Genomic DNA, 15,816 nt, shown 5'->3' with positions numbered 1-15,816 from the left:
CCATGCAGGAACATGTCCCAATGTGCCTCCTCGTTCCACTGATACTCCGCCGCTAGGGTGCGAAACTGAATAGAATTATTCAACACGGATCCCTCTCCTTGCTTTAGTTCGGCCAGCCGTCTGGCCGCCTCTCTACCCGCAACGGCGCGATCGAACACGCGCCTCATCTCGGCGGATAGTGTCTGGAACGACGCTCAGCATGGATCCTGGTTCTCCCACACTGCTGTTCCCCAGAGTGCCGCTTTCCCAGTTAGTAGAGTCAGGACAAACGCCACCTTGGACTGCTCCATGTTGAATGTCGTGGGTTGCAAGGAGAAATGCATAGAACAATGCGTCAGAAAAGCTCTGCAGAAATTTGGCTCACCAGAATATGACTCGGGCACAGGCAGATGAGGTTCCGACTGGGAAAGGGCTTCCGGTGGTGTGGGAGGAGCCGGAACTTGCAGAAGTTGTAATTGCTGGGTGAGCTCTGACACCTGCACCACCAAAGCCTGCACAGCGCGACCATCTCGCTGAGATTTCTCTCCTGAGAGTCCATACGTTGAATACTGCTGCGAAGGAATTCCTCCAATGAAGACGGTTGGTTACTTGCTGCTTCCATGACGTGGTCAGATCGTTCTGTCATGAAAACACAAGCGGAAGCAAATGCAAGTAATGATAGTTTATTGAACAATGAGCAAATGAAAATGACAGTCAGTATAAGGCTGGTGGTGCAGGGGCTTCGATGGTCAGCGTGAAGGCGAGATGATGACAGCCAGACGGTGAACAATCCACTGAAACACGAAACAGGAATCCAAACACCGAACGAGAAACACGACCTCAACATACACACGGTAGACGCCACACACGATCTGACAATGGAGATAAGAAATTAGTGAGATTTTAAAGGGAGAGATGATCAACTGCAGCTGATGATGATGAGTGGAATCAGCTGTGGCTGGTAAGCTGATGACAGTATCGCTTACACACACGCCCACAAACACATACGTACATGTCCCAACACAAACACTAGATGAGAAGGAAACAATGCATTTGTAAACCGTGACAATAGGAGGGAAGAAGAGCTATTTTAATATTAAAAAACACAATATTTCTGTAAATGTACTGCTAAATTCTATTATTTATTTTATGTTTATGAACCATTATGCATTTTTTACCACCCGGTAGTGTTTATGTTTTGGTATATTATGGATTTATTCAGTCACGGTATTGACTTTCATAATTCCATCTGTGTTATTCCATAGTTTTGATCAATTTGCTAGTAATATGTGGGAAAATATTAATAAGTCAAAGTGACATTAAAACTTTTTAATGGTAGTATTCAATGTTACATACTGTAACAGGGTACCCCCAGGATTGTTAAACCTAAATTCAAGGCTTTTTAATACCACTTCAAATGAAATTTAATACCTACATCGCACCCATTCGGGTAGAATAAATCATTTTAAATAACGTAATATACCTCAAATAATAAGGCCCAAATGGCCTAACCCTTATCTTTACCCAACAATCAAAACCAACAATCAAATAGATTTAATAGATTTAAATGTACATTTATTGTAAATTCGAGAACGTTTTTCTGTGAACACGCGAGAATGCTTTCCCGCGCGTGGATAGTGTTCTGCGCGCTCGCTAAGATGCTTTTCCAAACATGGATAGTGTTCTGCGCTCGTATCTGTCGCTCGCGCGTGGTTTTTGTGCACGCAAGTTTTGTGTCTGAATTAACAGCATATAAATCTATTGATCATTTGAAAAATTAAGACCTCCGTGAAAAATTCAAGACTTTAAGGTGAAATTCAATACCTTTTAAGGCCTTAACATGGGAAAATGAAATTCAATACTTTTTCAAGACTTTTAAGACTCTGCGGGTACTCTGTGTAAGAAAAATTTATATTACTGATCTTATTGCATAGCAAGCTATATGGTGATATATTAAATACTAGACATTTAATTATATACATAATATACTCATAACGATGTGACACAGCAGCATACATACTTTTATCTTTACTCCTCATCTTTCCCGTTTTCTAACGTGGCCACCTAATGGCTTAAGTCTATTTTTCTCATCCATAATTCAATTTGTGTTACATTATATCTCCTGTTCTCCTTCCATGTCAATGTTGGGAGCTAGCTATGACTTGATGCGAACTAATCTCGCACCTGCTCGTACTTCTGACGGCTCTTCTCTGGGCAAACACCAATGCCAAACACATTAATTGTCACAGGTCGGAGCGGACCACCGATACCATGAGTCGCGCCCCTTCCTCTGGTTCCACCCCAAAAGAGTTCCCGGAACACCCCAATGAACAGACAGACATGTAATGTAAAATATTAACTTAATTAAAATCTTTGATAGTCCCAAGTAGCCTCCGTCTGAAGCCAGTCGGGTCCAGGCCGGATAGAAGACCACACACAGGGGAGCAAGCAGAGCTAGGCACGTTCTCTTCAGCAGGCAAAGAGTGGAGGGAGAAAGGTAACACACTGAGGAGTATGCAAGGCTTCCTGCGGGTAGGTGTATGTGACTTGACACTTCGGGTTACCAGGGAGTATAAAAGGCGGCTCAGCTCTTCTTCAGGTGGGTAAGTATACGGGACTCAACACTTCTTCAAGCAAGTAAGTATGCAAGACTTAAAACTTCCTCTGTTAGGTAAGTATACAGGGCTTTAGCCCTTCTGCTTGCAGGCGGTGGAGGTGAGAGGGAACAAAGTGATATACAGGTAAAGCTACAGGTCTTTAGCCCTTCTTGGCTTACAGGTGGGTATACAGGTAAGGATACAGAGCTTTAGCTCTTCGGCTTACAGGCTGGTGGCGGTGAGAGGCTTCAAACTCCTATTCCGATGGCTGAGCGTAGCATCATAGCATGAACTGATATCTGGAAACACTCAACAATAAAGCTGCTAGACATAAAGACAGCAGGAGGACACTTCCACGACAGTATACAGGTAAAGGCACTCCTTATACTGAAACAAGACACAATAGTTGAGGCCGACTCTTACTTCAACAGCCACAGCACCACCACAGGACAATGAGGAAGATCGCCCAGTCCCCCAGTCTTAGACATGGGTTGGAACACTACTAGACACTAGCCCACTGCTCTTCTCAGGCAGAGCTCCTCCTCAGTCTAGACTCGAGATTGATCACTGCAACACTGATGAAGTCACTGCACAGCATTTTCCCATGTGTAAATGTTCAAAAATTACCCACCACACTCCACACGTTAATGGTAATATAAGGCCGGAGTGCTGGCCGTCAGTGCAATTAGGCGTGAAGCAGACACAGGTGATACTGCATTTACGGGCTGGGGACTCCTTTTTCCTCCTTCACTATCTCCAAGATGTCGAACTGTCCCTTCAAATGTCCACCTTCACTTCTCATAACACAAGACAAACATTAGAGAGCATAACCAACCAGATCAGCTTATCTCTTCCAGTGCACATATAAGCAACCTTCGGTCTTCGTATCCTCCAAACATCCAATATCCACTCCGAATCAAACCACACAGCCATGAAAGCACAATACAGATAGACTTGGCACTTAGCTCTTTCATGTCTGATGTGTAGACCTCTGTGGGCTGTTTACATTTATCCAACTCCTTCGTGAAGATAACTCCTTTTCGATGTGTAGATGTCCTTCCACCACTGCCTGTTTATCCAAACACTCGTTCTCATCCCCCCCCCCTTACGCATCGATCCCAGCGGACTCATGGAGCACACTTCCTGCTTCTAAAACAGCCCTTTTATAGGTCCTCCTTCTCTATGACCCAATCGCCGATCGCCACACTCTTCTCTCACATCTGATGCATATTTCCTGTGTAATCACTGCCCGGAGTCGACCGGAACCGGCTGGGTGTTACACCAAAATTGGCCCGGGCGGCCCAGACGCTGCCAACACTTTAGTTCCGCCTGTAAATAGTCACCTCGTGACATCTTGATTGCATGGTGACAATGATATGATTTGACGCGAGGTACAGATGAGCAATTTAAATCTGCATTCGCGCAGCTCATGGTTGGTTCAAGTTACAAAAGAAGCTATGGAAGGAAGAAGTGCCTTTAACACGGGTTTTAACACGTTACATGTAAACGGCCACAGGACGCCATAATGTAACTGTTATATCGAAATATCGGAAATGCGTTTTGAAACCATATCCACACGTCCTGGAAATACGAGTTTAGAAAGAAGCACTATAATAAGTGTTTCCTTTCTTTAATGTACTGTTAGCTATACAAGCTTGATGTTAACTTCAGTAACAATATCTAGCTAAAAGTACCGTTAGCTAATCATATTTCACCGGAGCTTTTGCCGGCGAACGTTGTGTTCTCTAGCTGTGTTTAATGACTCATGTCAACAAAGCTCCTGGGGCCCGTTTCAATAAGGAGGTTCAACCAACTATGAGTTTAAACTTGAACTCTGAGTCGACTTACTCTGAGATAGGAAACTCTGAGTTTTCGGTTACAGAACAGCTGATTTGAGTTAGTTCAATCGACTCTGAGTAGGTTGACTCTGAGTTAAGCGCGTGCACAGCCACAATGAAAAGCCATCATCAATGGATCTCAGATATTACGATTTACCATGGCAACAGCACGTGGCAAAGAGGTCTTAATCCTTTTTACTACTAAAACTGAAAGTGTTGCTGCAAGTGTACAGCACCTACGAGCATATATTTTAAAGAAAAAAATTGTTGGAAATTGCTATTCTAGTTAATGTGTACATTTAATTTTTCATCACGGTAAAAATATCAGAAGTACATAAACTAAGGACTTTACGTTATTATTTAATATTTTAATGCAGATGCAATCCCATGGACAAAAAGATGACAGCAGCTCAGCTAAAAATGAAATTAGGCATTATACTTGGGCATAAAAAGGCTACAAACCATACAAATGTTTGTCATGAATAAAACAGAATATACACCAAGCCGGTATTCGAACTCATGTTGTCAACGGTACGTCTGCCCAAACGGCGCACAGCGCTACCCACTAGACCAGCGATAATGATGAATAGACTTACAAGAAATGTAAAGGCAGCTATTCAAGATGTAAGAGCACGGCCACAAAGACTGATATTATTAATGTAAGGATATTTATATATCTAAAATGACTGCAAAGAAAAATAATACCGCTCACCTAAATGCAGATGCATATGACAAAAATTCACTCGGGATCTCAAAATCCTCTCGCAAAATAAATTTAACTTCCTACAAATAAATGCAGCATCATCATCTACAGGTTTTTGTGTTAAAGCACTTTAAATTTGAGTCACTTAGACGGTCTCTGCACCTAAATATATCAAATTAGCTTTACTAGTCATTTCAATATACAGTTTAATTTTTTTGTTTAAATTTAAGTGTAATTTATAAAATATATAAAGCACTAAGGTAAAATGATTTGCACTGGCAATTTGATGCTTAATTAAATACAGCTAAAAAAATTATTTTACAGTGTATGTAATAAAAATGTGCGCAATGAATGAATGAACAAAAGCAACTAACAAGATTAAACACCGCTACTCCTTTAAAAATGGGGAGGGGACTGCCATAAACTCTGAGTTTACAGGATAAAACCTGCTCCCGACCAGGTTAGGTTCAGAGAGTATGTTACTCCGGAAACAGACTCTGAGTACAAGTTACCTCTCCTTCTGAAACAGGCTTGACTTACCCCGCTGTCTCAGGTTTAACCTACCTCTGTCACGACACGGGACGGGAGTCAGGACGCAAACGCAGAGTTCAAAATATAAATAACATTTAATAATAAAATGGGGAAACAAAAACACGAGGAGTAACAGGGTAGCAAAAACATAGTAACATCCAGAACAAGTAACACAGGAAACAGACATGGTAAGCAATGACAATGATCCGGCGATGAGTGTGACAGAAACACTGGTATAAATACACAAAGACTAATGACACACAGGTGGAATGAATGATGTGATAATTAACAAGTGTCCAGGGGTGTATTCCAGAAAGCTGGTTATGTGGCTTACCCGGGTAAGTTTAGGAGTAAGTAAGCGGATAACCTCTGCTTTCGGTTCCAAAAACGGAGGTAACTTTTGGGTTATGTAAGTAACCATAGCAACTGACTCTCTGAAGATAACCTGCTCCGGAGCAGGTTATGTTGCAGGGTAAGTTCATTTTAGTTAATAAAACGAGGCTTCGGAGGAAGTCTGCGCATGCGTGCACTTATGACGAGCGTACAGCGGGCGTGGAAGCATATATTTTGCATAATATTACAATGTTAAAGCATTTATTTTATTTTATTATATTTACAGTCGCGAATATTTATTGCTGTCTTAAAAAATGTGTGATATGAAATTTTTTTAAAGAAACTATTTTTTTAATAACATGGATTGTTATTGGTGATTGGACTAATTACTATAAATTTTATTATTAATTAAATTTAATTAAAAATTTATTCATATTTGTGTTCGGACTAAATACTATACATTTAATCATGTTCATTAGTAATATATCTCCAAATATCAGTGGATGTATGAAACATAATTCCATCAGTTAATTAATGTTAACAATAAAGTACATTTCCATATCAATTTTGTCAATTCATAAATAACCTCATCTTTCACTTACTAGATAATTTGAGATGAATCTAAAGTTATAATAAATGTGTGTGCAAATACATTGTCATTAATGAATCTTAACCTATGTTACTTAAGTGACAATGTGGCAATGTTACAGTAAATGGATATAACAAATAGAAACACATGATGCCTATCATAATAATAATTACTGAGGGATAGAAGTTACCCCTGCCTGCAGTCTCTGATAGGCATGTGCATCTGACCTGGCCCACAGAATGACACCCATGAAGCACAGGCATGATTTAACACTGACCCACATAGTGACACAGGTGAAGCACAGACTTCATTAGGTGAAACACCATTGAATCACAGACATGGCATAGTGCTCAGAGATTTTCTATTATATCAGTTAGAATCATGTACACAATGAAATGAAATTATAAATATATATTTCATAGTATAATATTTATTTCTTAAACATGCACTTCAGATCCTTAGCCCTCTCTCTACATTTGATCTATAGTTGGTGTTTTTCTAAATCACCTTTATTTCTTTAAAATTGACCTTTTGTAGCTGCTTTCCTGAGCTATCATTTTTGAGCAAAGGGAAATTGAGATATTTGCATATATTAGATGATACAGGACATATATTACAACATGTTACTATTGACACTAATGTAACATTTCTATTCTCCAATTCTGTCACAGCAGATCCTAATCGTCCAATGCAAATGAATGATCATTCTTAGTGTAGTGTAATGAAAAGCATTACACAACATTATTGAAAATCTGTAAGGACTGTAAGGAAGCTTTACAATTAAAAGAGGGTGCATTAATCTATCAGCTATCAGTAAATGTTAAAAAAGATGGTGACACAGTGTCATACAAGGAAAGTCCTAAAACTAAACAGGGTCACCCAAAGGAGCAGAAGTAAAATAAGTACAATATAGTGAATATTATCATAGTGCATTTTATGCCTACACAATACAATCATATCTAAAAAAAAAAAAAAAACTTTAAATAAGCCTTATGATGTATTTGCACTTTATGTGCCACAACTCTTATGAAATTAACCATGGTTTTATTGGTGTATAGTTGTAGTAACCATGTTTTTTTGTGCATTGATTACTATCAGCAGAACCATGGTTTTACTATACTAACCATCGTTTAACTATGTTTTTTTGAAAACCATGGTTATTTTGTGGTTACCATGGTTTTACTGTAACCATGTTTTTTACTGTAGTAAAACCATTGTTACTTTTCACAGGGGAAAATATATTCATAATTCATATGTTTACAATCATATATAAAATCTATGATTATTTTGACTATATTAATTATTTTAGATTGTTTTAGATTATTTTAAATAAAATTGTGTGTATTTTCGTTGAGACACATATAATATTGGACTTAAATGGGGTAAAATGGGTTCGTATTAATTATTTAATTAATTAATTTGATCTGTTTTGTAATCACGCACTTCTAAGCCGATTATAAAACGTTGATTTTGCCAGAAAATATTAGTTTATAATGTTATTTCTCATTTAAAAACTTTTAAGTTCTCTGACGTTTCCATGGTGACTCGTGAAATCTGCGATCCATTGACAATGCCTTTATGTTGTTACCGTGAGCGCGCGTTAACTCTGGGTTACTTACAGCGAGTTGATTGACCTAACTCTTAAACTGTGTTTTGGAACCGACATACCCCGAGTAAGCAAGTTTGGGGTTGATCAACCCAAAGTTCGGGGTTAATCTGATGGTAAGTTAACCCTGCTTTCTGGAATACACCCCAGGTGATGACAATATAGAACAGACACAAAACATGACACGGATCACCGTGACATAACCCCTCCCTCTACGAGTGGCTACCAGACACTCACATAAACACAAAACAGAAACAAAGTCTGGTAGCGAGAGTCCAAGGGAGGGGTGGAGGGCTTGGGGACCCTGGCAAAGCCGGCAGCCGCCGGGATGAGACCAACAGAACGGTTGGCCGGACTGCGCCAGGAGAACCGGAGCGATCGCTCCGAGAACCGAGGCAGACGAATTACCCCCCTCCTGGGAATCGTCGACGATCAGATGCCCCCGGAAATCTTCTCCCATCCCCTCGCGGAAACGGAGACCCTCGCTCGGTAGCCACCCCGGGGAAATGATCGGGCGTGGTCCGTTCTGGATCCCCCTGCGAGCAGGATGGTGGTCCTCCGAGGGACCGTCGACGACGACTCAACCGTTGGGGGACCGCCTGGGCCGATCCTCCTCCCGCAGGAGCGAGCGATCGCTCACGGTGGTCCCCAAGAGACATCAGGGCTGATGGGGAATGAACCCCGATGTCACTACTCCCCCTCGACGAAAACTCCTGGGGAGCCGCCCTTTGTGAACTCGCTGCGTCCAATAATGGCCGGATCATTTTGTCACGACACGGGACGGGAGTCAGGACGCAAACGCAGAGTTCAAAATATAAATAACATTTAATAATAAAATGGGGAAACAAAAACACGAGGAGTAACAGGGTAGCAAAAACATAGTAACATCCAGAACAAGTAACACAGGAAACAGACATGGTAAGCAATGACAATGATCCGGCGATGAGTGTGACAGAAACACTGGTATAAATACACAAAGACTAATGACACACAGGTGGAATGAATGATGTGATAATTAACAAGTGTCCAGGTGATGACAATATAGAACAGACACAAAACATGACACGGATCACCGTGACAACCTCTCATTTTGAAACTGAAAACTCAAGAGTTTCCCTTATTTCAGGGTCAACATACTTTTAGTTTTTTTTTATCGAATCTGCACGATTCACGTGGGTCACCTGTTTTGGCTTCAAAACGGCGAATTTCGCCCGAAAGGTGAGGGATTTTCATGCCTGAAAGCCTCACGTATTTTAAGATATGGCAGTGCAAGTTGTTTGAAGTTTTGACAGCTCTGACATTTATTATAGCCTAGGACTTATGAAAATTAACCATGGTTTTTACTACAGTTAAAAAAAACACAGTTGTTAAAAAAAACACATGAATTATGTAGTAATTCTATAGTTACCACACAGAATATTCAGTGATTTACTGACCAGGGACAGATTGACAGGTGCTCTGCATGTGGAATACAGCACCTACAATACAGACATCCTCCCACCGACACGGGACAACAGGTCATCACGTTGTGATTGGTTGAGACAGAAGTATCGCTGGAAGAGACTATCATCCAGGGGGGAGCTCCTGGCGGAGTTGGTGAAACTCACCAAGCTGGGTGTGCCTCTGAAGGATTTGATGGAACCGGATACAGCACTGAACAAGTCTATACGATTTTCAGGCTTCCAAATTACATAAAGCACAGATGATAAGACTGTATGATTTACCTCAAAATTAGAGCCATTCATTTGAAGAGCAAAATAATTAGGGAAATTGGAATAATTTATCATTATTAGGCGACAGGAGAACCCAAGAGTCTAATAAAAAAGTTAATTTACAAGAAACTATGACAGATGCACTTACCGTATTTTCCGGACTATAACTCACACTTTTTTAATAGTTTGGCGGGTCCTGGAACTTCTAGTCCGGTGTAACTTATACGTCAAAATTATTTCATATGAACCAAGAGAAACCATTACCATCTACAGCCGTTAGAGTCCACTCTATGCTGCTCCTGTATTTATGTAATTTAATGGATTCATTGATGTGGAATGACTTTGGTACCTTTTTGAACTTGATTTGGCTTGTCTGGTTAATTTAGCCTATTCAGCCTCCCAGGTATGTTCTGTATGCTATTGTGTATTGTGTAAATAACTGTTTATGTTACTTTAACATGTACAGACACCTATTCAGCCTGCTGTTCTGTGCTTTGTTTAGTTAAATAACTTGCCTTTCCAGATTAAATGTCTGTTCTTCAACTTGGATTTTGTGAAATTATTTTCTATATATATATAGTCCAGTGCGATATGTTTTTTTTTCGTCTTCATGATGCATTTTTGACTTGATGCAACTTATGGTCCGGATGATACGGTACATGGTTTTGTATCTAAGCTCATCATTTACAAATATCTAAAAAGGAAAATGTGAAAAAGGCAACATTATAACCATCAAAAAACAATGTTACATCAGAGTGGGTGGTGAATGGGTTGGTCAGTCTGATTCAGATACTATATAAATGAAAGAACAGTAAGGAGATCAGATCAAACTCTTTACAGGAGGAGACTTTACTGATGACCTATGAGACAGAAGATCATGAGACTCAATACTGCTTTCCTGCCATTAACTCATCATGCATCAAGACAAAACGCTCCACATATGAATACAATATTATGTATGTGTTTTTTTCATTGCTGTCAGTATGGACTGTGTTTCTGAATTTGCTGGTGATCATCTCCATCTCTCACTTCAAGAAACTTCACACTCCAACCAACATGCTCATTCTCTCTCTAGCTCTGGCAGACCTGTTTGTAGGACTTATTATAATGCCGTTGGAGGCGATTAGGTTGATTGAAACATGTTGGTACCTTGGAGACACTATCTGTAGACTGTTTTTAATCATCTTGGACATGTTCCTCTGTACATCTTTGAGTAATTTAGTTTTAATAGCTGTTGACCGGTATGTGGCTGTGTGTCACCCTCTACTGTACCCACAGAAAATAACAACGACTAGAACAATAATAATTATCTGTGTTTGCTGGTTCTGCAATTCAGTTTATGCCATTTCAATTTTTATAACTACCTCACAAAGAAAAAACACATGTTATGGAGAATGTATACTTATGCCTACTTTTGCACTGATAATCACTGACCTGTTCCTGTCTTTCCTGTTTCCTTGTATCGTCATTATAACTTTATATTTGAGAATCTTTTATGTGGCACATCAGCAGGTTAAAGTTATAAACTCTCTGTTGAGAAGTGGAAAACATCTAACAGAAAGTTCAGTCAGGAGGAAATCTGAGAGCAAAGCCGCTCTGACATTAGGAATCATTGTGACTGTTTATCTGTTTTGCTGGATTCCCTATTATAGCTTAACTTTAACATCAATCACAAGAATTATTACTGTTATATCCTATTTCATGTTATGGATGTTGTATATTAATTCAGCTCTGAATCCTCTCATCTATGCTATATTTTACCCCTGGTTTAGAACGTCAGTTAAACACATCCTAAATCTATCCAAAATATTTAAAACATCATAACTGCTATTGTATTTGTTCATTATTATAATAATTAAGGTTCTGGATTTACTAGCATTGTTCAATGTATTGGTAAAAAAGGCATTCTTTGTGAATTTATATTTTATGTTAATGTCACATCCATAATGTTCTGATTGAACTAAGGGAACACACATACTGATAATAATGTATAATGTACACTGTACTGCACTGTAAGTTGTTTTGGATAAAAGCATCTCCAAACTGTGTAAATGTTTATGAAAACTGCAGTCCATATAATTATAGACTACATGTAAAGGTACTAATTAAAAAACAGATGATGTGTATCCTTAAATGTTTAGCCTTACTACTTAATTTACTTAAAATAATTAATAAACTTTTACTAATTAATTATTTTTATGTCCATAAATGACTGTTGGCTTACCGAACATTTCTCACATGACCGTGCAAGACATGACACTGACCTGCATTAAAAAAACTATTGCATCAGTCTGTCAATCTACTTACATGTGAGTTTGTTTCACACTTTTAATGATGCTTTGGTGGATTATCTTTGGATCCAGCATATAGGTGTTAACAAGACCCTTAAGACCCTGCACACATTTTGAATTTCAAAGTATCACAAAAATATTGGCCTTCAGAGTTTACTGTAATTGATTTCTTAGATAGGTAATTTATGTCTTGATCCTGTCAGTATATGAGTAAATAACCAAGAGGTCAAAGAAGCAAAGATATTGTTATAGCGTTTATGATGAATAAGTCCACGCTACATTTCTTTTTAGTAGGAACATTTTTATTAAAAAGATCAAAATCCTGCCTCATTGCTCTATCAGACTGGCTACATGTATAAAACATAAGCATTAAACATTAAGATTAGAAAATGAAAGATTTGACAGCCTAAAACAGGAAAAAAACATGATGTTAAACACATTGTGATGTCTGTAAGTCAGTGATTTTTTGTTTTTTATTTTACTAGATGTTTGCAAAAACTTGTGCAATACACACATACAAAGAAATCAAATCACACATGTTGTCATAATACTCCTTGAGGTGAAGATGAAGTGAATACCCAAGTGCAGTTTATTAAACAAAACAAAGTAACAAGCACAAACATAAAACATGGCATGACATGATAACAGGAACCAACAGTAAGTACAATAACATTTAAACAAAGCTTGCCCTAAAATGGCCCCAGCAGCTTTGATTTTTGAACTTCACCAGGGCACCCAAACCATTGAGGATTATTTCCAGGGTTTTCTGTGTTTGAGCAACAAGTTAGACTTCAATGATGCTACTCTCAAATACATTTTCCGTTATGGACTTAAAAAGAAGATTTCCTGTTTGATGCCATGGGGTTTTGAGGTAAAGACTTTGTTGGAATTTATAGACACTGCATTATTGCTAGGTGGTTCTTGTTTTATTGTTGGAACTGTGGATGAGGAGCCCAACAGTCCCACAGTGAGTTCCACCTCTGAACCTCCACTAGTAGTGACTGTTCAGCCAGAGCCCACAACAGAGACAGCTGAAGAGACTACACCCGATGCACCTGAGCCAGTTCACAAGATTGTCACATCTACAGAGTCTCTGGTGAACTTCAGGGCCAGACTGCTAATTTCAAGTCTGGCAGACACTCCTCTGGTGTCAGTGCGGGCAGCTGGAGTTCCTAAACCGATTGTTTCCAGTTCTGTGGTTTCCATGGTGCCTGAGGTATGTACGCTGTCTGATGTGCTTTCTGTATTTGGCATGGCTCTGTGGTGTGTTTGGGTCTCCTGAGCCATCCACCATGCCTGTACCTGTTCACAAGATGGCCGCCACCATGTCTACAGCCAAAAGCTTACCTTGGTTGGACTCCTAAGTATTTTTGGGGGGGTAGGAAAGGAGGAGGCCGAGAGCAACAGCCAAGGCCCTCTGCTGCTCCACTGTCCCAGTCCGTCTCTGCACAACGGTCAAGGCCCCTTGCTACTCCGCTACCCCGGTCTGCCTCTGCACCCCGGTCCTGGCCCACCCATCAACAGTTGGAATCTAGGTTTCACAGTCCTGGCTCAACATTTTTCTACATTCTCTGTAGAAAAATAAAGGTCTTGGTCTTACCTTAAGCCAGTGGTTGCCAAACTTTTTCACTGGCCCCGCTTTTTTACAGAAAAATATTTTCAAGTCTCACTCATATATATATATATATATATATATATATATATATATATATATATATATATATATATATATATATATGAAGAGTTTGGTTCCAAAACGCAATAAATCCATTTTGACAAATTTCGGTAAAAACGTGTTTTCTATACCAAGAAAGTGACAAGATGAAAACCACTATTTTCTGTTACAAACTTTCACATAGCATCTTTAGGTTATAAAAACATAAGAAATTCAAATCCATAACTTGATTTTCAAAGATTTATTATAAAAACTAATTATTTTTTCCACAAAATGCAATAAATCCATGACAGTTTTTTATTTCAAAATGCTATAAATCTATTAAATCAATGTATAAATGTGCATTCATCTTTACCATTTTATATTTATTTAGTTGACTAGTGGTATACAATGATTAAAAAATAAACATTAATGGCATTAACCAAAACACTTACTTTGTTATAAGAACACATTGCTGCGGTTATATTTGACGTCGTCTCTTTACATTTTCACAGCGATCAGCTGTAAAATGTTTTGGTCCCGCTCGATTTTCGTTGACTTTGAGTAAAATAATGTAAAGTTTTCATAAGATCCTCTGGGGTCAATGTTTTAGCATGAGAAGCTTGATGCTGTCTGGAGAACAAGCAGCCGAGTGCCTCTCGCGGAAATTATTAGATCTTGATGGCTTACGTTTCTTTCCCGTCACAGAAAACCATCACAGGTTTAGCAATGCTATTAAAGTATTATTTTGTTTTGTTTGTTGATCACGAAGTACAAAGTAGATGAGGAAAATTAGGATTCCGTGTACTCAGCGCGCCGCCATGTTTGTTTACATTGCGTGAATGGTCCGCTGTAATATCAGGAATGGATTTATTGCGTTCTGTAAAAAAGGAGGAGTGGCGTTTGTCGCATTTTGGGAACAAAGGGAGAAAAGATGACAGAATATCACGGCGGGTATTGGATTTTGCGTTAAATTAATTATTTACTTTTAACTACTGACCTGATGTAATACTGATTTTGGCAGTAACTCATTTTTTTCAAAAATGACGTTTATTGCGTTTTGGAACAAAACTCTTCATATATATATATATATATATATATATATATATATGTATATATATATATATATATATATATATATATATATATATATATATATATATATATCCCTTGTTTGCAAATTCCTTATTGGATGTAAACAATGTAATTAATAGAATACTGCAACAGTGTGTGTGATCCTACTAAAAAAGAAGGAAGCATTAGATTATGATTCAGACTGAAACTGAACTAACAAACACAAAGTGGTTATTGCCTGGATGTATAATGGGAGTCACATAGCTCTCATTTTCATATTGCAGAAACAAACTTATTGTGAGATAAAACATGCATATAGATTGGACATAAACTAAAGATGAGACTTTGATGACATTGATGAAATACAGAATATGATTTAACATTTTCTGCATGATTTAAACCTCTGCGTGGTGTCTTTACAGCCTAACATGTTTCTACCTGTATTTCACAATGACGGTGAAACAAAAGATTATGGGTGTCAACAGGATGGTGCACAGGGGTGGCCAGAGCCACTGACCCTCTGCCCTCATCAACTGAGGTGCCCCTGTAATGACACGCTAGGAGACAGAAGCAGTTGCAGGTGAAACACAATTTATTGAACACACAAGGGGATAAATGACTGAATAAATGACCAGGCAGGAAAATGTCCAGTGTTGTTGGCAATGGTGGCGACAGACTACGGTGGTAAGTTGGTGACGGTGATGTTGGTGGCAGCGTTGGTGGAGTGGTGAGCAGTGGTGAAAACCCAGGCTGGACACAGGAACATCCACACGAAGACGACAGCTACAACATATATTCCAACTCGATGACACGGTAATCCAGACACGACGACACAGTAATCCAAACAACACGAGATGCAAACATAGAGTAAGGATCTGGCAGGGAACAGAGAGCTGAGTGAGTCTTTTA

The 15,816-nt window shown here is 39.0% G+C and overlaps 1 protein-coding gene across 1 annotated transcript; it reads left to right on the top strand.

The window, feature by feature from the left end:
- Nucleotides 1-10,743: 10,743 nt before the first annotated feature.
- On the top strand, nucleotides 10,744-11,712 carry LOC135718393 (trace amine-associated receptor 9-like). The gene has a single exon (XM_065240723.1). It carries the CDS (start codon nucleotides 10,744-10,746, stop codon nucleotides 11,710-11,712), a length of 969 nt encoding a protein of 322 aa, XP_065096795.1.
- Nucleotides 11,713-15,816: the final 4,104 nt, after the last annotated feature.

This window comes from Paramisgurnus dabryanus, chromosome 10, assembly GCF_030506205.2.
Source record: "Paramisgurnus dabryanus chromosome 10, PD_genome_1.1, whole genome shotgun sequence".
Taxonomy (NCBI): Eukaryota; Metazoa; Chordata; class Actinopteri; order Cypriniformes; family Cobitidae; genus Paramisgurnus; species Paramisgurnus dabryanus.
This window is presented reverse-complemented; position numbering and strand designations above follow the sequence as displayed.